The sequence below is a fragment of the Somniosus microcephalus genome, chromosome 18, assembly GCF_052327205.1.
Source record: "Somniosus microcephalus isolate GS21.2 chromosome 18, FLI_Smic_1.0, whole genome shotgun sequence".
NCBI lineage: Eukaryota > Metazoa > Chordata > Chondrichthyes > Squaliformes > Somniosidae > Somniosus > Somniosus microcephalus.
In genome coordinates, this window is record NC_141004.1 from 6,387,107 (window position 1) to 6,409,291 (window position 22,185).

Consider the following 22,185-nt stretch of genomic DNA (forward strand, 5'->3'; position numbering starts at 1 on the left):
ATCAATCGCGTGGTCCTTTTTTGCTGAACTCTAAACTGCTCCCAATCCTCAGGCTTGCTACTTTTTCTGGCAACTTTATATGAATCCTCTTTGGATCTAATACTATCCTTAATTTCTTTTGTTAGCCATCATTGGGCCGCTTTTCCTTGTGTTTTTGCGCCAGAAAGGAATGTATAACTGTTACAATTCATGCATTTGTTCCTTAAATGTTAGCCATTGCCTATCCACCGTCATGCCTTTTAATGAAGCTCCCCAATCTATCATAGCCAACTCACTCCTCATACCATCATAGTTTCCTTTGTTCAGATTTAGGTCCCTAGTTTCGGATTGGACTTCTTCACTTTCCAGGTATATGAAAAGGAAGAGAGTCGCTAAAGTAAATGTTGGTCCCTTAGAGGATGAGACTGGGGAATTAATAATGGGGAATGGGGAAATGGCAGAGACTCTGAACAAATATTTTGTGCCTGCCTTCACTGTAGAAGACACTAACAACATCCCAGTAATGGATAATCAAGGGGCCACAGGGAGGGGGAAAACTGAAGACAATCACTGTCACTAAGGAAATAGTACTCGGTAAAATAATGGGACTAAAAGACGACAAGTCCCTCTGGCCCAGATGGCCTGCATCCCAGGGTCTTAAAAGAAGTGGCTGCAGAGATAGTGGATGCATTGGTTGCAATATACCAAAATTCCCTGGACTCTGGAGAGGTCCCAGTGGATTGGAAAACCGCTAATGTAACACCCCTATTTAAGAAAGAAGGGAGACAGAAAGCAGGAAACTATAGACCAGTTAGCCTAACATCTGTCATTGGGAAAATGCTGGAGCCCTTCATTAAGGAAACAGTAGCAGGGCATTTGGAAAATCATACTGCAGTCAAACGGAGTCAGCATGGTTTTACGAAAGGGAAATCATGTTTAACAAATTTGCTGGAGTTCTTTAAGGTTGTAATGAGCAGGGTGGACAAGGGTGAGCCAGTGGATGTGGTGTATTTGGATTTCCAGAAGGCATTCGATAAGGTGCCACATAAAAGGTTACTGCGTAAGATAAGAGCTCACGGAATTAGGGTAATATATTGGCATGGAATGTTTGCCATTGCCTATCCACTGTCAACCCTTTGAGTGCCATTCCTCAATCAATCCTACCCAACTCGCTCTACTGTGAAGATGTTGCAAATGGGAATGGCAAAATCATACTGCATGAAAAATGGGGGCAGGGATTATGATCTGAAATTGTTGAACTCGATGTTGAGTCCGGAAGGCTGTAAAGTGCCTAATCGAAAGATGGGTGGGAAAGCAAGTTGTGCAGAGGACTCAATGAAACTGCAAAGGGATATAGACAGGCTAAGTGAGCGGGCAAACATTTGGCAGATGGAGTATAATGTGGGAAAGTGCAAGGTTATCCACTTTGGCAGGAAAAATAAAAAAGCAAACTATTATTTAAATGGAGAGAGATTACAAAATGCTACAGTTCAGAGGGACCTGGGGGTCCTTGTACATGGAACACAAAAAGTTAGCATGCAGGTACAGCAAGCAATCAAAAAGGCAAATGGAATGTTGGCCTTTATTTCAAAGGGGTTGGAGTATAAAAGCAGGGAAGTCCTGCTACAACTGTACAGGGTATTGGTGAGACCACACCTGGAGTACTGCGTACAGTTTTGGTCTCCTTATTTAAGGAAGGATATACTTGCATTGGAGGCAGTTCAGAGACGATTCACGAGGTTAATTCCAGAGATGAGGGGGTTGACTTATGAGGAAAGGTTGAGCAGGCTGGGCCTATACTCATTGGAACTTAGAAGAATGAGAGGTGATCTTATTGAAACATAAGATACTGAGGGGGCTCGACAAGGTCGATGCAGAGAAGATGTTTCCCCTCGTGGGGAAATCTAGAACTCGGGGGCATAGTTTCAGAATAAAGGGTCGCCCTTTTAGAACTGAGATGAGGAGGAATTTCTTCCCTCAGAGGGTCGTAAATCTGTGGAATTCTCTGCCCCAGAGAGCCGTGGAGGCTGGGTCATTAAATACATTTAAAGTGGAGATAAACAAATTTCTGCAAGATAAGGGAGTGAAGGGTTATGGGGAGCGGGCGGGGAAATGGCTTTGAGCCCAAGATCAGCCATGATCTTATTGAATGGTGGAGCAGGCTCGAGGGGCCAAGTGGCCTACTCCTGATCCTATTTCTTAGAATTCTTCATTAAAATGAACATAAGTTATGGTCACTCTTCCTTAAAGGACCCCGCACAACAAGATTATTAATTAAGCCCTTATTGCACAATACCCAATCTAGGATAGCCTGTTCCCTCGTTGTCTCCCCAACGTACTGGTCTAAAAAACCACCTCGTACACACTCCAGGAATTCATCCTCCACAGTATTATTGCTAATTTGGTTTGGCCAGTCTATATGTAGATTAAAATCACCCATGATTACTGTAGTACCCTTGTTACATGCATCTCTAATTTCCTGTTTGATGCCGTCCCCTACATTACCACTACTGTTTGGAGGCCTATAGACAACTCCCACCAATGTTTTCTGCCCCTTGGTGCTTCTTAGCTCCACCCAGACTGATTCTACATCTTGATTTTCTGAGCCAATATCCTTTATCACTATTGCTCTGATTTCATCCTTTAATAACAACGCTACCCCACCTCCTTTTCTTTTTCGCCTGTCCTTCCTAAATATCGAATATCCTTGGATATTCAGCTCCCAGCCTTGGTCATCCTGCAGCCACGTCTCTGTAATCGCAATTATATCGTATCCATTTACATCTATTTGTGCTGTTAATTTGTCTACTTTATTACGAATGCTTCGTGCGTTCAGATACATTGCCTTTAGATTTGTCTTTAACATTTTTAGACATCTTAGCATTTTTTTGTACTATGGCCCTATTTGTCTTATTACCATTTGATGTAAGAAAAAGGAGTCTCACACATCAAGTAACTTTAAAGTAAGCTTTAAGCAACTTATAATCACACTATATACAAGAGAGAGGTCTTCACCATGCCTCTGGTAGAAGCCCCTTACAATACTGAGCAGTTCAGTATTTATACCAGTCCAACAGGAAGTGACGTATGACAGGAAGTGATGTATGTACAAAGTTCAGTTCATAGTTCACAGTTCACAGGAAGTGACACATAACTTCCCGGAAGTTATTATTATTATCACATTCTTCCTTCCTGCAGGATTAGAAGGCTGTGGTCTTCCTTTTGTTCCGCAGCCGCCGAACGAGGAAGAGTCGCACCCGTTTGGGTTCCCGTCGTAGCGGGTCGCTGGTCCGCTTACATGCGGTTGGCCATTGGTCAGAGTCTGTGGCCTGGATTACCCTGTGAAGGGTCGGGGAGATCATGGCTTCGTGTACGAGCCCCAATAGATTCAAAGTCGGTCTGCCTCTGTTCAGAGGGAGGTGCAGAGCTGGTCTGTGGTGGATCAGTACTTTCGTGCGCGGTACTGGGAGAGTCGCAACTTTGAGTACGGGATTCTACCGGCACCAAGCTAGTTGGTGTCCGATCAGGATCCTGGAGAGGGGTACCCGATAGGTTCCAAGAGTTTCCTGGTAAAATACCATCACCCGATGTCCCACTAGGTCCTGGTGGGCAGGGAGCCAGATCCCGCAATGATACGGTAGATTCTCGGCCGTCGGGATATCATATGTTTGCATAGGTGGGGTTGGCATCGGTTAGTTCGACCTCGTCTACGAGAGGGTCATTTTTAGACGTCCGAACGTATCTTCGGAGTAGAACAGGTCCAGGAGTAGTTAGCCATGACGGGAGTGATGTCCCATGAGATGAGCGACGCTGGAATCCAAAGAACCGCTCATGAGGTGTAGTATTTGTGGCTGTAGAAAGAAGGGACCGTATAGAGTGCAATGCATCCGGAAGCACTGCTTCCCATTGCTGGTCTGGTAGGCCCCGAGATCTTAAAGCAAGACGTACGGAATTCCAGATGATACCGTTATACCTCTCTACCTGCCCATTTCCGATGGTATGGTATGGTGTTGTTTTGCTTGTAGCAACTCCCCGTTCTGAGGGGTAGTCCTTGAGTTCCCTTGACATAAAGGATGGACCCCGATCCGAGTGAATATAAGCCGGCATGCCACAGAGAGAAAATACCTGCTCAAGGCAGCAGATTACTGTGGACGCCAGCATATTGGAGCAGGGGAAGGCAAACGGAAAACGTGAATATTCATCAATCATGGTGAGCAAATATGTGTTCCGAGTTGAAGAGGGCACTGGGCCCTTAAAATCGATGCTAAGTCGTTGCATCGGTTGGGTTGCATGTATGAGTATACCATCTGAGGGGCGGAAGAACTGAGGTTTTAATTCCGCACAAAGCCGGCATTCTGAGCATATTTTCTTTACATCTCCAGTAGAAAAAGGGAGATTCCGTGATCGTACGAAATGTAGCATGCGCGTAACGCCAGGATGACACAATCCATTATGGACATCTATGAGAGTAGAGGACGACATAGTGGAGCAGAATGCCCGTGTGAGGGTGTCCGGGGCCACATTCTCCTTGCCAGGTCGATAGTGAATGGTATAACCAAAAGAGGCCAGTTCCATCCTCCAAAGTTGTATTTTATTATTCTTAATTTTGGTTCGTTTTCGATTATCGAGCATGAAGGCGACTGATCGCTGGTCCGTGATTAATGTAAAGTGCTGGTGAGCTAGAAAATGGTTCCACTTCCGTACTGCCTCTATGATGGCTGTGGCTTCCTTCTCAACCGGAGGATAATGTAGCTCGGCACCTTGTAAGGTCCTGGACATAAATGCTACAGGACGACCTTCCTGATTTAGAGTAGCCGAGATCGCCACCTCCGAGGCATCACATTCGACTATGAAAGGGAGATTCTCATCGATGGAGTGAAGAGCCACTTTCTCCAACTGTTTTTTGAGAAGGTTAAAGGCTGCAACAGCCGCTGTTTCCAATGGAAATGATCTAGCATGCAGCAAGGGTTGGATTTTGTCTGAAAAATGAGGAATCCATTTAGCGTAGTATGCAAACAGACCGAGAGCCCGAAGTAAAGAAGCCGGATTCTTAGGTGACGGGAGCTCTTGGAGCGGGCGAAGTCTTTCTGGGTCTGGCTTAATGATACCATTGCCTACGCAGTAGCCAAGGATGTTGATGGTCGGTTGCGACTCAACAGATTTAGATTCATTCAAGGTTAAGTTACGGCGATGGAGGGCATCCCGAAATTTTTGGAGGTTGGCATCGTGTTCCTGTTGATCGTGACCTGCAATAGTAATGTTATCAAGATAGGGAAAAGTGTCCCTTAGGTTTTCCTGTTTAACCAGGCCATCCATTGCCCGTTGGAAGACAGCCACTCCATTAGTAACCCCGAATGGGAGGCGACGAAATTGGTACAGCCGTCCATTAGCCTCAAAGGCCGTCTACTGCTTATCTGAGACCTTCAAGGGTACCTGATGATAGGCACTTTTTAAATCGTAAGTTGAGAACACTTTGTATTCGGCCAGTTTATTAACCATATCATCAATGCGTGGCAATGGGTAGGCGTCCAAGTCGGTATATTGATTGATGGTTTGCGAATAGTCAATGCATAGTCGTTGTTTGTGAGGTTTGAGGGTTCTTGACAATGACCACTTGAGCCCGCCAGGGCGGCGAACATGGTTCGATGATATCCTCTGCTAGAAGTCGAGAGATTTCAGCCTCAATAAAAGATTGGTCTTCCTGATTAAAGCGCCGCAATTTCGTTATTATTGGTTTGCATCGAGGCGGAATACTGGCAAATAATGAGGGTTCATCAAGTGAAGCTGCTGATAATGCACAAAACGGTAATTTAGACGGTATATTAGAAATAGTAAGTCCAGGTTTGGATCCGCCGAACTCAATGGTGAGTTTCTTATGCTGTTTTTGGAAATCCAGCCCTAAGAGGAGATCACTACATAAGTCCTTGAGCACCGAAAGTCGGGTGGAGGGATACATGCGACCATTAAGTGTCATATCAACAACACAAAAGCCGGAGATTCTGGTATTAAGTGATGACTGAGCCATCGCAATTGCCTGGTCCGATGGGAAGACATGTAGTTTCAATTTCACAACAATCTGTTCTTTAATGAAACTATCAGTACTTCCTGAGTCAATTAAGGCATCTAAGGTATGCCCTTTAATTGAAACTTTTGTAGCTGCATGAAACAGGTTCTGTGGGCAAGCAGCTGTAATTGGTGTCGTTGCACAGAGAGTGGCTGAAACTCTAGGTGTGCTTCTTCGGGAGAGAGCTCGAGAGGAAGCTTGATAGGTCCTTGCCGGAGCATCTTGATAGGCCCTAATTGGGGCAGTTCGGTAGGCCTTAGCTGGATAGGCCCTCGTAGAGGCTCTTGATTGGCAAACTTTAGCAAAGTGTCCTTTTTTATCGCAATGACTGCAGATCGCATTGCGAGCAGGGCAGAATTTCCTAGGGTGAAAAGCATCTCCACAAAAGAAGCATTCCTTCCTAGATTGCCAAGAGGCTGCTAAAGTGGGGTCATCCTCCTCTTCTTCATCAGAATTATCAGGATTAGATTCCTCCATGATAGGGTTCACCTGAGACCACTTGAATTGTCTGGTTGCAGTTACAGCAGCAGATCGAGATCTGGGCAGCTGATAGAGGTCTGCATTTCTCTTTGCCAAATCCAGAGAACAAGCTAGGTCAAAAGCTTTTTGTAGCTCAAGTGTTTTACTTTCTAGTAGACGCTGGCGTATAAATGGAGAGGCAATCCCGCAGATGAAAGCATCACGAATCATTTCTTCGTGGTACGGCTCAGCTGTGGCTGCCTGAAAGTTACAATCTACGCTGAGCCTGTGAAGTTCTTGAAGGAATTCGTTAATCGATTCCCCTGGCCCTTGTCGGGCTGTGGCCAGTAGATGTCTAGCATAGACCTCATTTGGAGTCTTGGCATACAGTTTCTTAAGTGCCCGAATCACCTCATCGTAATTATCCCATTCATCAACATATTCAAACACTGTTGGGGTCACATAGTTGATAAGTATCCTCAGTTTAGTAGGAGCATTCGCTTTACATTCATCAAGAAAATTCTCAAAAGTACGGTACCAATGCTTCCATACCCTGCCAGCTGCTGGTGTGTTTGGGTCCAAGTCCAGACGAGTAGGCTTAAGGATGTTTTCCATGATGGGTGGTTCCCTGGATCCTTAACTCCAAGTTTGTCCGAAGGTCTAGTATTTGTGAGTGTAAATACTAAGTTGCTTAAATTGATGTAAGAAAAAGGAGTCTCACACATCAAGTAACTTTAAAGTAAGCTTTAAGCAACTTATAATAATCACACTATATACAAGAGAGGTCTTCACCATGCCTCTGGTAGAAGCCCCTTACAATACTGAGCAGTTCAGTATTTATACCAGTCCAACAGGAAGTGACGTATGACAGGAAGTGATGTATGTACAAAGTTCACAGGAAGTGACACATAACTTCCCGGAAGTTGTTATTATTATCACACCATTTTTCTTACCCGGACCCTATTTGTTAGTGCACTCCTTTGTTTGTACGCTCTGTCCCTTCCAGACACAATCTGGTTATCCTTACCCCAATCACTTTCCTGCACTGCTTCCTTGTCTTTTCTCTTTGCATTCTAGATTTCTCCCCACCGGGACCACCCCCCCCCCCCCCCCTTATTTAGTTTAAAGCCCTATCTACCTCCCTAGTTATTCAATTCGATAGAACTCTGGTCCCAGCATGGTTCAGGTGTAGTCCGTCCCAACGGAACAGCTCTCTCTTTCCCCAACACTGATGCCAGTGCCCCACGAATCAAAACCCACTTCTCCCACACCAATCTTTGAGCCACGCATTCATCTCCCTGATCCTATTGACCCTATGCCAATTTGCTCGTGGCTCCGGTAATAATCCAGAGATTATGACCTTTGTGGTTCTGCTTTTTAATTTAGTCCCTAGCTGCTCAAACTCTCAGTAGAAACTCTTTCTTTGTCTTACCTATGTCGTTGGTACCTATCATAACATCGCTCATCTCCGACCCTGTCTCAGCTGCAGAGATAGTGAATGCGTTGGTTGTAATCTACCAAAATTTCCTGGATTCTGGAGAGGTCCCAGCGGATTGGAAAACCGTAAATGTAGCGCCACTATTCAAGAAAGGAGGGAGACAGAAAGCAGGAAACTATAGGCCAGTTAGCCTAACATCTGTCATTGGGAAAATGCTGGAATCCATTATTAAGAAAGTAACAACATTTAGAAAATCATAAGACAATCAAGCAGAGTCAACATGGTTTTATGAAAGGGAAATCGTGTTTGACAAATTTGCTAGAGTTCTTTGAGGATGTAACAAACAGGGTGGATAAAGGGAAACCAGTGGATGTTGTGTATTTGGATTTACAGAAGGCATTTGATAAGGTGCCACCTAAAAGGTTACTGCACAAGATAAGAGCTCACGGAGTTGGGGGTAATATATTAGCATGGATGGATACAGGATTGGCTAACTAACAGAAAACAGAGTCGGGATAAATGGGTCATTTTCCGGTTGGCAACCAGTAACTAGTGGGGTGCCACAAGGATCAGTGCTGGGGTCTCAACTATTAACAATCTATATTAATGACTTGGATGAAGGGACCGAGTGTACCGTAGCCAAATTTGCTGATGATACAAAGATAGGTGGGTCAGCAAGTTGTGAGGAGGACACAAAGGGTAGGATTTTCATTGGGCCGTGGAGGCGCGTGGGGGGTTAAAATCCCGAAATCTGGGGGCACGAACCCATCCCGCCCCCAAGCCAGTTTCAAAGGAGGCGGATACCCGACCTGTGCTGGGACCCGCCTCCCTGAGGCAGGAAGGGACTTGGTGCCAATTAATTGCCTGTTAACAGGTAGTTAACAGGCAGTTTTTAGCCTAATCCCTATTTTTATTGCTGAAGTGTGGGATTCCCGACGGCTCCAAACCACGCCAAGTTAGCGAGGCGGACCGTCGGGCTGAAGGACTTGGAGGGTTCGAGATGTCCGGTGTTCAGGTGAGTAATGGGTGCATGAGTGCAGAGGTAAGTGTGTTTGGTCTGTGTAAAGTGTTTAAAGAAGTTTTACTTCCCTTTACTTACCTTTACAGCCTTCCTTCCTTCAGGTCGCGGGAGTCTCTCATCTCATCGGCACAGAAAGCAGAATGGCCGCGAGCTGTCAAAAGTTGCAGCATTCAGCTTTCTGTTCTGGAGAGATCTCTAAATCAGCCTGAGAGGAAGGAATTAACTTAGATTCAAGATTCAAGATCATTTTATTGCCATATGTAACTAGTACAATGGAATGCTTACTCCCCACTCACTCCCACAATACAAGCATATAATCTAAAAGCAAAAAAATAAAAACAAGTATAAATAAAAACATAAGCAAATAAGCAAAAAGTATAGCAATAACAGTCCAAGTTGCAGGATATGATGAATAGTACAAAAAAGCCTCAATTGCCACTGGAAATAATAGTAATGTAATATGATAAATATATGGTAATATGAGTATAATATATATATTTACATAAACATATAACTATAATATATGGGGCAGTGCGGTTAGCAGTTCAGTAGGCGCACTGCCTGTGGATAGAAACTGTTCTTAAACCTGCTGGTCCTGGTTCGGATGCTGCGGTACCGACGTCCGGACCGCAGGAGGGAGAACAGTTTGTGCCCAGGGTGATTGGGGTCCTGGATGATGGAGCGGGCCTTGTTCCGGCACCTGGTCTGGAAGATCTCCTCGATGGACGGAAGTGCGCACCCGATGATCTTTTCTGCCGTATTCACAACTCTCTGGATGGCTTTCTTGTTCTGTGCAGTGGTGTTACCATACCACACATTGACACCACTCGTCAGGACACTCTCTATGGTGCCGCGGTAAAAGTTCACAAGCCACTGTGTGCTTATGCCGCATTTCCTCAGGCACCGTAGAGGGTAAAGGCGCTGGTGTGCCTTCTTCAGCATAGCCTCAGTGTTGTGATTCCAGGCCAGGTCATCAGAGATCTGCAGCCCCAGGAATCGGAAGCAACTGACGACTTCCACTGGTGTCCCGTCTATGCTGATGGGGCGATGGTTCCCTCGGTGGCTTCTGAAGTCCACGATGAGCTCCTTAGTTTTGCCAATGTTCAGGGCAAGGTTGTTGTCATTGCACCATCTCATCAGCTGGACTATCTCATCTCTGTACTCCGTCTCGTCATCGTTGTTTATCAGGCCAATTACTGTGGTGTCGTCGGCAAACTTGATAATCCGATTATTGCTGTGTATGGCTGTACAGTCATGTGTAAACAGAGAGTACAGCCAAGGGCTGAGGCAGCAGCCTTGTGGCGCTCCGGTGTTGAGAACCAGAGTGGATGAGGTGTTGTTCCCTATTTTCACCACTTGAGGCCTACCAGTCAGGAAATCCAGAATCCAATTGCAGATGGGGGTGCCCAGGCCTAGGTCCCTCAGTTTCAGGACCAGCTTGGAGGGAATAATAGTATTAAATGCAGAACTGTAGTCAATGAACAACAGTCTGACGTAAGTGTCCTTCCTGTCTAGGTGTTCCAGGGCAGTGTGTAGTGTTAGGGAGATGGCATCGTCTGCAGACCTGTTCGCCCTATATGCGAACTGGAACGGGTCCAAGGAATCGGATATGATGCTGCTTATGTGTGTCATGACCAGCTTTTCCAGACACTTCATGGCTATGGATGTTCGAGCCACGGGACGATAGTCATTGAGGCCTGTTACCTTGGACTTCTTAGGTAACGGCACAATGGTTGTCTCCTTGAAGCACACTGGTACAACAGACTGCTGCAATGAGATGTTAAAAATGTCCGTGAACACAGGAGCCAGCTGGTCTGCGCAGGTCTTGAAGACACGGGGTGAAACCCCGTCTGGGCCGGCTGCCTTCCGTGCTTTCACCCTCCTGAAGATTAGTGTACAGATTGTCAGTGTTTGACAGCTTCAAAGAGCTGTCAAACGCTGATATTTCATCTGTCAAAAGCTCTTGACAGATGAAATGTCAATCTGTGACATCACCTGTTGCCGGGTGGCCCTTAATTGGCCTGCTGAACCCGCTGGGCGGGCTCAACAAGGTCAATCAAGTGAAAATCGCGTGGGTTGGCCACAACTCGATGGAGGCGGGACTACAACCCCGAAAGTTGTAGTCCCGCCTCCATCACGCCTCCAGTATCAAAATCCAGCCCAGAGAGTCTGCAAAGGGATATAGAGAGGTTAAGTGAGTGGGCAGCAAGGTGGCAGATGGAGTATAATGTGGGAAAATGTGAGGTTAGCCACTTTGGGAGGAAGAATGAAAAAGCGAATTATTATTTAAATGGAGTGAGAGTACAAAATGCTGCGGTACAGAGGGATCTGGGGGTCCGAGTACAGGAAACTTTCTGATATCCGGCACTGACGGGACCGAGCTGGTGCCGTACCATCAAAAGTGCCGGACATACCAGCATAATGTTGAAACATACGGAGCTGAAAAGCTCCGTGTGAATCAACAAACCCTGTTGCTTAGCAACAGCTTCAAAACAGTCGGCTGCAGCTGCAAGCATCTCTAGCTGAAGCTGTTGCTATAGCTACAGACCTTGCAGTGCCTGACTGGGGGAAAAAAAGCAACGAGAACTAAAAAAACTTATGGAAAACGGCTCCTGATTTTTGCCGTTAGATCGAGTATTCCGGACATATAACCTCCGGATAAACCAAAGTTTCCTGTACATGAAACACAAAAAGTTAGCATGCAGGTACAGCAAGTAATTAGGAAGGCTAATGGAATGTTGGCCTTTATTGCAAAGGGAATGGTGTATAAAAGTAGGGAAGTCCTGTTACAACTTTACAGGACGCTGATGAGACTGCACTTGAAGTACTGCGTACAGTTTTGGTTGTCTTATTTAAGGAGGGATATACTTGCATTGGAGGCAGTTCAGAGAAGGATCACGAGGTTGATTCCTGGGATGAGGGGGTTGACGTATGATGAAAGGTTGAGCAGGTTAGGCCTACACTCATTGGAGTTTAGAAGAATGAGAGGTGATATTGAAACATAAGATTCTGAAGGGGCTTGACAGAGTAGACGCTGAGAGGATGTTTCCCCTCGTGGGGGAATCTAGAACTAGGGGGCATAGTTACAGAATAAGGGGTCGCACATTTAAGACAGAGATGAGGAGGAATTTCTTCTCTCAGAGGGTTGTGAATCTTTGGAATTCTCTTCCCCAGAGAGCTGTGGAGGCGGAGTCAGTGAATATATTCAAGGCGGAGATTGATAGACATTTGAACTACAGGGGAGTCGAGGGGTACGGGGAGAGAGCGGGAAAGCGGTGTTGAGGCCAAGATTGGATCAGCCATGATCTTATTGAATGGCGGAGCAGGCTCGAGGGGCCGATTGGCCGACTCCTGCTCCTATTTCTTATGTTCTTATGTTCTCATCCACCGCTGAAACCCTCCTCCATGCCTTTCTCACCTCCAGACTTGACTATTCCAGCGCCCTCCTGGCCGGCCTTCCACCCTCTGTAAACTTGAGCTCATCCAAAACTCTGCCGCCCGTGTCCCAACTCGCACCAAGTCCCGTTCGCCCATCACCCCCTGTGCTCGCTGACCTACATTGGTTCCCGGTTAAGCAACGCCTAGATTTTAAAATTCTCAGCTGACGTAAGAAAACTACTAGGCACTTGGTCTAAGTGTTAATCAAAGCTTTAATCAACTGTTTTACAACATGGAGGTCTAGTTGTGTCCTTCACTAGTTCCTGTTAAGAATGTCCTGCGTAAGCTGGGCCCGTGCCCGAGTATTTATATTCTCCCTGGACAGCGCCACCAGCAGGCCGCTCAGTATTATTTCATAAGTCTTTCTTTCATGAATGACTGATTCATGTCATCATCCTTGTTTTCAAATCCCTCCATGGCCTCGCCCCTCCCTATCTCTGTAACCTCCTCCAGCCCCACAACCGTCCGAGATATCTGCACTCCTCCATTTCTGGCCTCTTGAGCATCCCTGATTATAATCGCTCCACCATTGGTGGCTGTGCCTTCGGCTGCCTGGGCCCTAAGCTCTGGAATTCCCTCCCTAAAACTCTCCGCCTCTTCTCCTTCTTCAAGGTGCTCCTTAAAACTGACCTCTATGCTCAAGCTTTTGGTCACCTGCCCTAATATCTCCTTATGTGGCTCGGTGTCAAATTTTGTTCGATAATCGCTCCTGTGAAGCACCTTGGGACGTTTTACTAAGTTGAAGGAGCCATATAAATGTAAGTTGTTGCTGCAGGTGTAATGATATCAGCAAATAGAGATGGTATTTGCCTGTTTGATTATGATGCCTTACCAGCAGGTTTGCATGTATTGATTGCTTGTGCCTGACCAGCAGAGGGCATGTGACAGAGACAAGCAAGGCAGTTGAGTTTAGTTTCAGTTTCGTTCTAGATGCATCACTAGCATGATGTCTCCTGTAAATGCTGTTAAAAGAGTTGAACAAGCTTTAGATTAAAAGACATTCTCTTTCATAAATGTCTCGTCATTGAACCCACAAAGAAATCAATACAGCAGGTAGACTGCTCCCGAAGGTTAGCACTCAGCCTGCCTGTGCAGCCACTGACTGCCAGGAATATTTAGCCCCGCACCCAACACCAAACCTCCATGTGTACGGCTCAGGAATGCGCTAATGATCTTTGCGGCCTGCTCGTTCCTCACCCCCGCTATAGCCAGAAAATAAATGTCGCTGCCGCGCCGTTTATGCAGCTGTGACTGTGCAGTTAGTGTTTTGGAATCGGCCCTGTGTAGGAATCAACGGATTCCTATCTAAATCACTGAGGTCGAGTCAGTTCAGTAAATTAACCGAATTTAATTAAACTGGTGAACAAAACAAAAACATGCAGGAGCAACAGCAAACAGGTCTATACAGTAGCTTGTTCCACGAGGTCTGAACTCAGAACCTCCCACCTCTGACGTCATCACGTTTCCTGCCACTCGGGGCACCACGTGACCAAAGTGACGACGTCATCGCGTTGTTTCAGGGTTTTTACAGAAAGCTTGTTTACACTCAGCAAACAGACATAGGTGCTGTAACATTGCTTTAAAGACAGTTCTTCATTTGTACAGGAGTTCATTGGTGGTTTTACCACATGCGCCCCCCCAGAAGTGTCTTTAATCATCAAAGTCAATCGCAGAGGAGGTCGGATAATCCTGTCGGAGCGACTCCGATATTCCCGGAATCACCAACTGTCATTGTGGAGGCGAAACTGACCTCGGGGCTTCCCTTGCGGTCGCGCAATCGGTGTTGCTGCTTTCTCGGTGCTGGCAGCACGAATTTACACGGGGGTTGGCAGCATCTGGCTTTCTGACCGAAACGGGCGTGGTAGTAGCAAAGGCCGGTCTGTGGAGGTGCCGAGGCAGGGTTCTTGGAGGTGGGGCACGTCGAGGTGGCACAATACTGTTGCATCACCGCGTAAATGGTGTCGGCTTCGGCCGCGAGCGCCACACCGTCCGTAGCCGTCGACCTGGCCAGGGCTGCTTGTACCTGCTCAGGAACAGTTCACGAAATATAAAACACTGCGGCTTAGACCCGAAGAGGGTGAGCATGTGGCTCATCAACTCGGAAGGCTTAGCATCGCCTAACCCGGGGAGTGCGAGCAAGCGTTGTGCGCGCTCCGCCTTTGTGAGACCGAATACTTGCATGAGGCGCGCCTTGAGCGTTTTGTACTTGTTCTCCACGGGCGGGGTCTCCAGCAGGCTGATAATGCGGGAAGCCGTCGAGCTGTCCAGTGCGGAGACCACATAGAGGTAACGGGTCTGATCCAGCACTATGTTTCGCAGTTGGAACTGAGCCTCCGCTTGAATGAACCAGGAGGCTACCTGTTGTTCCCAAAATTGAGGGAGCTTCAAACTCGCTGCATTTACATCCATCTTGTTCTCGAGCTTGCCTCCGCGAAAATCGTCCGCGAAGCTTCGGGGTCACCAATGTAGGAATCAACGGATTCCTATCTAAATCACTGAGGTCGAGTCAGTTCAGTAAATTAACCGAATTTAATTAAACTGGTGAACAAAACAAAAACATGCAGGAGCAACAGCAAACAGGTCGATACAGTAGCTTGTTCCACGAGGTCTGAACTCAGAACCTCCCACCTCTGACGTCATGACTATTGTGTCGGTACCTTTCTACCTAGACACAATTGAGGACTCAGAACTCAGAGATTCAAACATGAAGTGCTTTATTGGAAGGAAAGGAAGTTCTGGCAAGTTCCGAACAAAGAGCTAAACTTAACAGAGAACACCCAACCATTTATCTCCTGTGACAGCGCCACCACAGGTGGGAGGAGAACACACAATAGAACACACAATACATAACATTTCTTCCCCTCTTAAATGGAAGGTCCACATTATTTCTCAACAGGTAAGTTACTTTCAATGCACTCAACGAACCTAGGGTAGAGGTAGACTGCCTCAAACCCTGACTTTACCCTGGGGTTTATTCTGCCCCAGTCTTGTGGGTAAGTCACTAAGCCGACAGATCCAAGCGTCTTGGAGGCCGCCGCTCTCTGACAGGATACCGGCGGTCATCGCTGGCTTCCACAGCAGTAGGCATTGACACAGGCCTGGATGGAGAAGATGCCTGTGTCAGTCGAAAGTCAGGAGTTTGCACAGGTGGAACAGTCTCTTTGACTTCCTGTGTTGGAGAAGAGCACTGTGGCAAAGGATGCTGGTTTGCGGTATCATCCGGAAACAGTTCAGGCCAACCAGCCGTTAGAGCCTCTGTGGCTGTCTCTGCTCCTAGCAATAGTTGATCTGTGTGTCTTCTCCAGACGACGTCCTCAGCAGTCTCAACCGTGTAAGACACAGGGCCCGTCTGCGCGATCACTGTAGCAGGAACCCATTTCGGTCCAGTGTTGTAGTTTCGAGCTAGGACGTGCTCTCCAGGGTGAAACCGTCTCTCCTTGGCTCTTTTCTCTCTCTTTTCAACTTGAGCTTGTTGTTGACAATGGACAACCTGTTCTGCTCTTGGAGGTTTGAGTAAGTCAAAACTTGTCTGCAACTGCCTCTTCATCATGAGCGAAGCGGGGGAGGTTTTGGTTGTGGCATGCGGCTCGTTCCTGTAGGACAACAGGAAGCTGTTCAGACGTTGGTGGATTGAGCCCTGACCTTGCGATGACTTCAAAATTTGCACAAACCTTTCTGCCTGGCCGTTAGTAGAGGGATGATAGGGCGCAGACCTGATGTGTTGGACACCATTCACATGCAGGAAGGTTGCAAACTCCTGTGATACAAATTGTGGACCGTTGTCACTTACGAGTTGTTCCGGTGAGCCATAACGGCTGAACATCTCACCAAGTTTCTCAATTGTTTTCTCTGCCGTGGTAGACCTCATCACAGCGACCTCCGGCCACTTGCTACGAGCATCCACAACCACCATAAACATCTTCTCTTCGAAAGGACCGGCGAAGTCCACATGTACTCGCTGCCACACTTCTGCAGGCCAATCCCAGGGGTGTAGGGTTGCCAGCTGTGGAACATTCCGGACCCTTTGACATGGGGAACATGTTTTGGCTTTCTCCTCAATATTCCCATCGAGACCTGGCCACCAGAAGTAGCTTCTTGCCATTTCCTTCATCCGAACCATCCCACTGTGGCCTGTATGAAGTTGTTGCAGTATAGGTTCCCTCAGAGGTGGCGGAATGATGACACGGCGTCCCCAAAGAAGACAACCTGCCTGGACGGAGCGCTCATTTCTTTTTGAAACGTAAGGTTTCAAACTAGGAGAATCTCCTATAGCTCTCCCTCGAATGACATCGTCCATTACCTCAGACAGGACTGGATCATTGCGGGTGTACCTTCGCACCTGAACTGCAGTGACAGGTGCTCCCTCCACTTGTCTAAAGTAGAAGATGTCTATCTGACGAGGCTCTGGGGGAGTAACAGGCAAGGGTAGCCTCGAGAGACCATCTGCGTTGCCGTGCAAGTCTGATTTGCGATATTTGATGTCGTATGTGTGTCCTCACAACAGTAAAGCCCACCTTTGCATCCTGCTTGCAGCGAGAGACGGAATTCCGGTGTGGGGCCCGAAGATTGAAGTCAATGGACGGTGGTCCGTCAGGAGTGTGAACCTTCTCCCAAACAGGTACTGATGAAATTTTCGAATTCCAAAAACGATTCCCAAGGCCTCGCGCTCGATCTGCGCATAGTTACTCTCGGCCTTGTTCAAGGTGCGTGATGCGAAGGCGATAGGTTTCTCTTCACCCGAAGGCATGATGTGGGATATGACTGCTCCCACACCATATGGTGATGCATCACATGCTAGCTGCAAGGGTAGCTTTGGGTCGAAGTGTGTCAGGACCTCCGATTTCAGCAATGCTTTCTTGCTTGGGCGAAAGCTTCGTTGCACAGTTCAGTCCATTTCCATATTTTGCCTTGACATAGCAACTGATGTAACGGCTTCAGCAATGTTGCTAAGTCTGGAATAAACTTCCCATAGTAGTTAAGTAGCCCCAGAAATGAACGTAACTGGCTCACATTCTGGAGTGCTGGGGCCTCCACGATCGCCTTGACCTTTGACGGCGCCTTATGCAGGCCAGTAGCGTCAATCACATGCCCCAGGTACTCAACTGAAGACTGAAAGAATTCACATTTGTCTTTACGAACTCTGAGTCCGTACTCTTTCAGTCGTTGTAGTGTCGCATCCAGGAGCAACAGCAAACAGGTCTATACAGTAGCAGGTGATTTAAATGGCTACTGGGTGTCACCACTGGTGGAGGGACAATCAGTGCGGATGGAGGTGGACACAGGCGCGCCCTCTCCCTCTCGCCCTCGCCCTCTCTCCCTCTCGCCCTCGCCCTCGCCCTCTCCCTCTCGCCCTCTCCCTCTCGCCCCCGCCCTCCCTCCCGCCCTCCCTCTCGCCCTCCCTCGCCCGCCCTCCCTCCCTCCCTCCCTCCCTCCCGCCCTCGCCTTCGCCCTCCCTCTCGCCCTCCCTCTCGCCCTCCCTCCCGCCCTCCCTCTCGCCCTCTCCCTCTCGCCCCCGCCCTCCCTCTCGCCCTCCCTCGCCCCGCCCTCCCTCCCGCCCTCGCCTTCGCCCTCCCTCTCGCCCTCCCTCCCACCCTCCCTCTTGCCCTCGCCCTCTCCCTCCCTCCCTCCCTCTCGCCCGCCCTCCCACCCTCCCTCTTGCCCTCGCCCTCTCCCTCCCTCCCTCCCTCCCGCCCTCCCTCCCGCCCGCCCTCTCGCCCGCCCTCCCACCCTCCCTCTCGCCCGCCCTCGCCCTCGCCCTCTCCCTCCCGCCCCGCCCTCGCCCTCCCTCCCGCCCGCCCTCTCGCTCTCCCTTTTTATCTCTCTTTTTCTCTTTCTGGAAGTATAGTGAACAATGAAGAGGAGAGTGATAGACTTCAAGAGGACAGAGACAGTCTGGTGGAATGGGCGGACACGTGGCAGATGAAATTTAATGCAGAAAAGTGCGATGTGATACATTTTGGTCGAAAGAATGAGGAGAGGCGATATAAACTGAAGTATTGTGTCCAAATCTGGGCACCTCACTTTTGGAAGGATGTGAAGGCCTTAGCGAGGGTGCAGAAAAGATTTACGAGAATGATTCCAGTTTTGAGGGACTTCAGTTACGTGGATAGACTGGAGAAGCTGGGGTTGTTCTCCTTGGAGCAGAGAAGATTGAGAGGAGATTTGATCGAGGTGTTCAAAATCATGAGGGGTCTGGACAGAGTAGATAGAGAGAAACTGTTCCCATTGGCGGAAGGGTCGAGAACCAGAGGACACAGAGCAGGGTCGTTCTCCCCGATGTAACAACAGAAAATGCTGGAAATACTCAGCAGGCCAGGCAGCATCCGTGGAGAGAGAAACAGAGTTAACGTTTCAGGTCTGGGACCCTTCATCAGAACTGGAAAAAGCTGGAGATGTAACAGATATTAAGCAGGTGCAGTGACGGGGGGGGAGGTTTAGGGGGGGAGGAAGGAATTGAAAGAACATGCTGTGAAAATGTTGCAAATGGGAATGGCAAAATCATATTGCATGAAAAATGGGGGCAGGGATTATTATTTGAAATTGTTGAACTCAGTGTTGAGTCCGGCAGGCTGTAAAGTGCCCAATCGAAAGGTGCTGTTCCTCGAGCTTACGCTGAGCTTCATTGGAACAATGTAATAGCCCGAGGACAGAGAGATCAGAGTGGGAGTGACGCAGAGAATTAAAGTGACAGGCGACCGGAAGCTCAGGGTCACCCTTACGGACTGAATGGAGGTGTTCCGCAAAGCGGTCGTCCAATCTGCGTTTAGTCTCCCCAATGTAGAGGAGACCGCATCGTGAGCAGCGAATACAGTATACTAGATTGCAAGAAGTACAAGTAAATCGTTGTTTCACCTGGAAGGGGTGTTTGGGGCCCTGGACAGTGGGAAGGGGGGAGGTATAGGGGCATGTGTTGCATTTCCTGCGCTTGCACGGAAAGGTGCCAGGTGAAGGAGAAGGGCTGTTGGGGGTGATTGAGGAGTGGACCAGGGTGTCACAGAGGGATCGGTCCCTTTGGAATGCTGAAAGGGGAGGTGAGGGGAAGACGTGTTTGGTGGTGGGATCACGTTGGAGGTGGCGGAAATGGCGGAGGATGATCCGATGAATGTGGAGGCTGGTGGGGTGAAAGGTGAGGACAAGGGGAACCCTATCGTGGTTCTGGGAGGGAGGGGAAGGGGTGAGAGCAGAAGTGCGGGAAATAGAATGGACACGGTCAAGGGCAGTGTCAACCACGGTAGAGGGGAATCCTCGGTTGAGGAAAAAGGAAGACATGTCGGAAACACTGGTATGGAAGGTGGCATCGTCAGAACAGACGCGGCGGAGACGGAGAAACAGGGAGAATGGAATAGAGTCCTTACAGGAAGCGGGGTGAGAGGACGTGTAGTCCAGGTAGAGTTCTCCCCGATGCCTTGGCCAATATTTATCCCTCAACCAACATTGGTGTTTGTGGGAGCTTGCTGTGCGCAAGTTGGCTGCTGCCTTTTCTACATTACAACAGTGACTACACTTCAAGAGTACTTCATTGGCTGTAAAGCACTTTGGGACATCCTGAGGTTGTGAAAGGTGCTATAGAAATGCAACATTTCTTGTCTATCCCATCACATAAGCAGTAATGAGATGAATGACCAGATAATCTGTTTTTTGGTGGTGATTGGTTGGTCCAGGACATTGTGAGAACTCCCTGCACCTCTTCATTCAACATCTTGCCAAGTGGCCATTGTCCATGTGTGAGCCGAGAGGACGAGTGTCACAGCTGAGCCCAGTTCTTGTCCTAGCTCTATGTTACAGGGGCAGAGGAGTCTGGATATTGGTCAGGAGAGGGAACCTTGGCTTTTTTCCCCCCTTTCAATAGTCCAGAGATGTAGGAGACCAATTGCCGTGCCTCTTCCACTCTCCAGCTAACTCTGCACTGACTGGGGTTGGAACGTGGTACCTTTCTGATCGATGTAGTTTAGTTCCAATCAATCAGTGCATCAACTCAGCCATGGTGGGAGATTTAGTAGAAAGTGTTGGGACTTGGCTCCAGCCCCATCAGCTGATGCTTTGCCATCTTGATTCTACAGCGCGACGAGCAAGACTTGTAGCTCAGACCAGCGATGCAGAGCACGGCCAATTACCTCTGGTTACTCAGTGATGTCCTTGGACAGGGAGCAACTGCAAGTGTATATAAAGCACGTCACAAGGTACAGTACATTTCCCTCTCCGGTGAAGGGTTCAAACACCAACCGTCACGGTTAAAATTAGGAAGTTAGAATGAACAAGGGAAGTCGAGGGAACTTTTTCACCCAGGTGGTAATGGAACAAGTTACCACGAAAGGACATGGGAGTGAACAATTAGATGTGTTTGTGGAGAGAGAAGAGATTGAACGTTTATGTTGCTTAGGTGGGGTTGAGGGGTATGGTGAGAGGGTGGGGTTGAGGGGTATGGTGAGAGGGTGGGGTTGAGGGGTATGGTGGGAGTGTGGGGTTGAGGGGTATGGTGAGAGGGTGGGGTTGAGGGGTATGGTGAGCGGGTGGGGTTGAGGGGTATGGTGAGAGTGTGGGGTTGAGGGGTATGGTGGGAGTGTGGGGTTGAGGGGTATGGTGGGCGGGTGGGGTTGAGGGATATGGTGAGAGGGTGGGGTTGAGGGGTATGGTGGGAGTGTGGGGTTGAGGGGTATGGTGGGCGGGTGGGGTTGAGGGATATGGTGAGAGGGTGGGGTTGAGGGGTATGGTGAGAGTGTGGGGTTGAGGGATATGGTGAGCGGGTGGGGTTGAGGGGTATGGTGGGTGGGTGGGGTTGAGGGGTATGGTGGGAGTGTGGGGTTGAGGGGTATGGTGGGAGTGTGGGGTTGAGGGGTATGGTGGGTGGGTGGGGTTGAGGGGTATGGTGGGCGGGTGGGGTTGAGGGGTATGGTGAGAGGGTGGGGTTGAGGGATATGGTGAGCGGGTGGGGTTGAGGGGTATGGTGGGCGGGTGGGGTTGAGGGGTATGGTGGGAGTGTGGGGTTGAGGGGTATGGTGAGAGGGTGGGGTTGAGGGGTATGGTGGGTGGGTGGGGTTGAGGGGTATGGTGGGCGGGTGGGGTTGAGGGGTATGGTGGGCGGGTGGGGTTGAGGGGTATGGTGGGCGGGGTGGGGTTGAGGGGTATGGTGGGTGGGTGGGGTTGAGGGGTATGGTGAGCGGGTGGGGTTGAGGGGTATGGTGAGAGGGTGGGGTTGAGGGATATGGTGAGCGGGTGGGGTTGAGGGGTATGGTGGGCGGGTGGGGTTGAGGGGTGTGGTGGGCGGGTGGGGTTGAGGGGTGTGGTGAGCGGGTAGGGTTGAGGGGTGTGGTGGGCGGGTGGGGTTGAGGGGTATGGTGGGAGTGTGGGGTTGAGGGGTATGGTGAGAGGGTGGGGTTGTAGGGTATGGTGAGCGGGTGGGGTTGAGGGGTATGGTGGGCGGGTGGGGTTGAGGGGTATGGTGAGAGGGTGGGGTTGAGGGATATGGTGAGCGGGTGGGGTTGAGGGGTATGGTGGGCGGGTGGGGTTGAGGGGTATGGTGGGAGTGTGGGGTTGAGGGGTATGGTGAGAGGGTGGGGTTGAGGGGTATGGTGGCCGGGTGGGGTTGTAGGGTATGGTGAGCGGGTGGGGTTGAGGGGTATGGTGGGCGGGTGGGGTTGAGGGGTATGGTGAGAGGGTGGGGTTGAGGGATATGGTGAGCGGGTGGGGTTGAGGGGTATGGTGGGTGGGTGGGGTTGAGGGGTATGGTGGCCGGGTGGGGTTGTGGGGTATGGTGGGTGGGTGGGGTTGAGGGGTATGGTGAGCGGG

At 49.1% G+C, this 22,185-nt stretch overlaps 1 protein-coding gene across 5 annotated transcripts in view; it reads left to right on the plus strand.

Moving 5' to 3' along the window:
* LOC147104991 (serine/threonine-protein kinase TBK1-like) overlaps positions 1-22,185 on the plus strand; it is a 112,342-nt gene that overhangs the window by 16,290 nt on the left and 73,867 nt on the right. For all 5 annotated transcript variants that reach the window (XM_086010983.1, XM_086010984.1, XM_086010982.1 and 2 more), the window contains exon 2: positions 20,460-20,579. In XM_086010983.1, coding sequence (XP_085867109.1) covers positions 20,493-20,579 — 87 coding nt within the window. In that variant the 5' untranslated portion in view covers positions 20,460-20,492. The remainder of the gene's footprint in view (positions 1-20,459; positions 20,580-22,185) is intronic.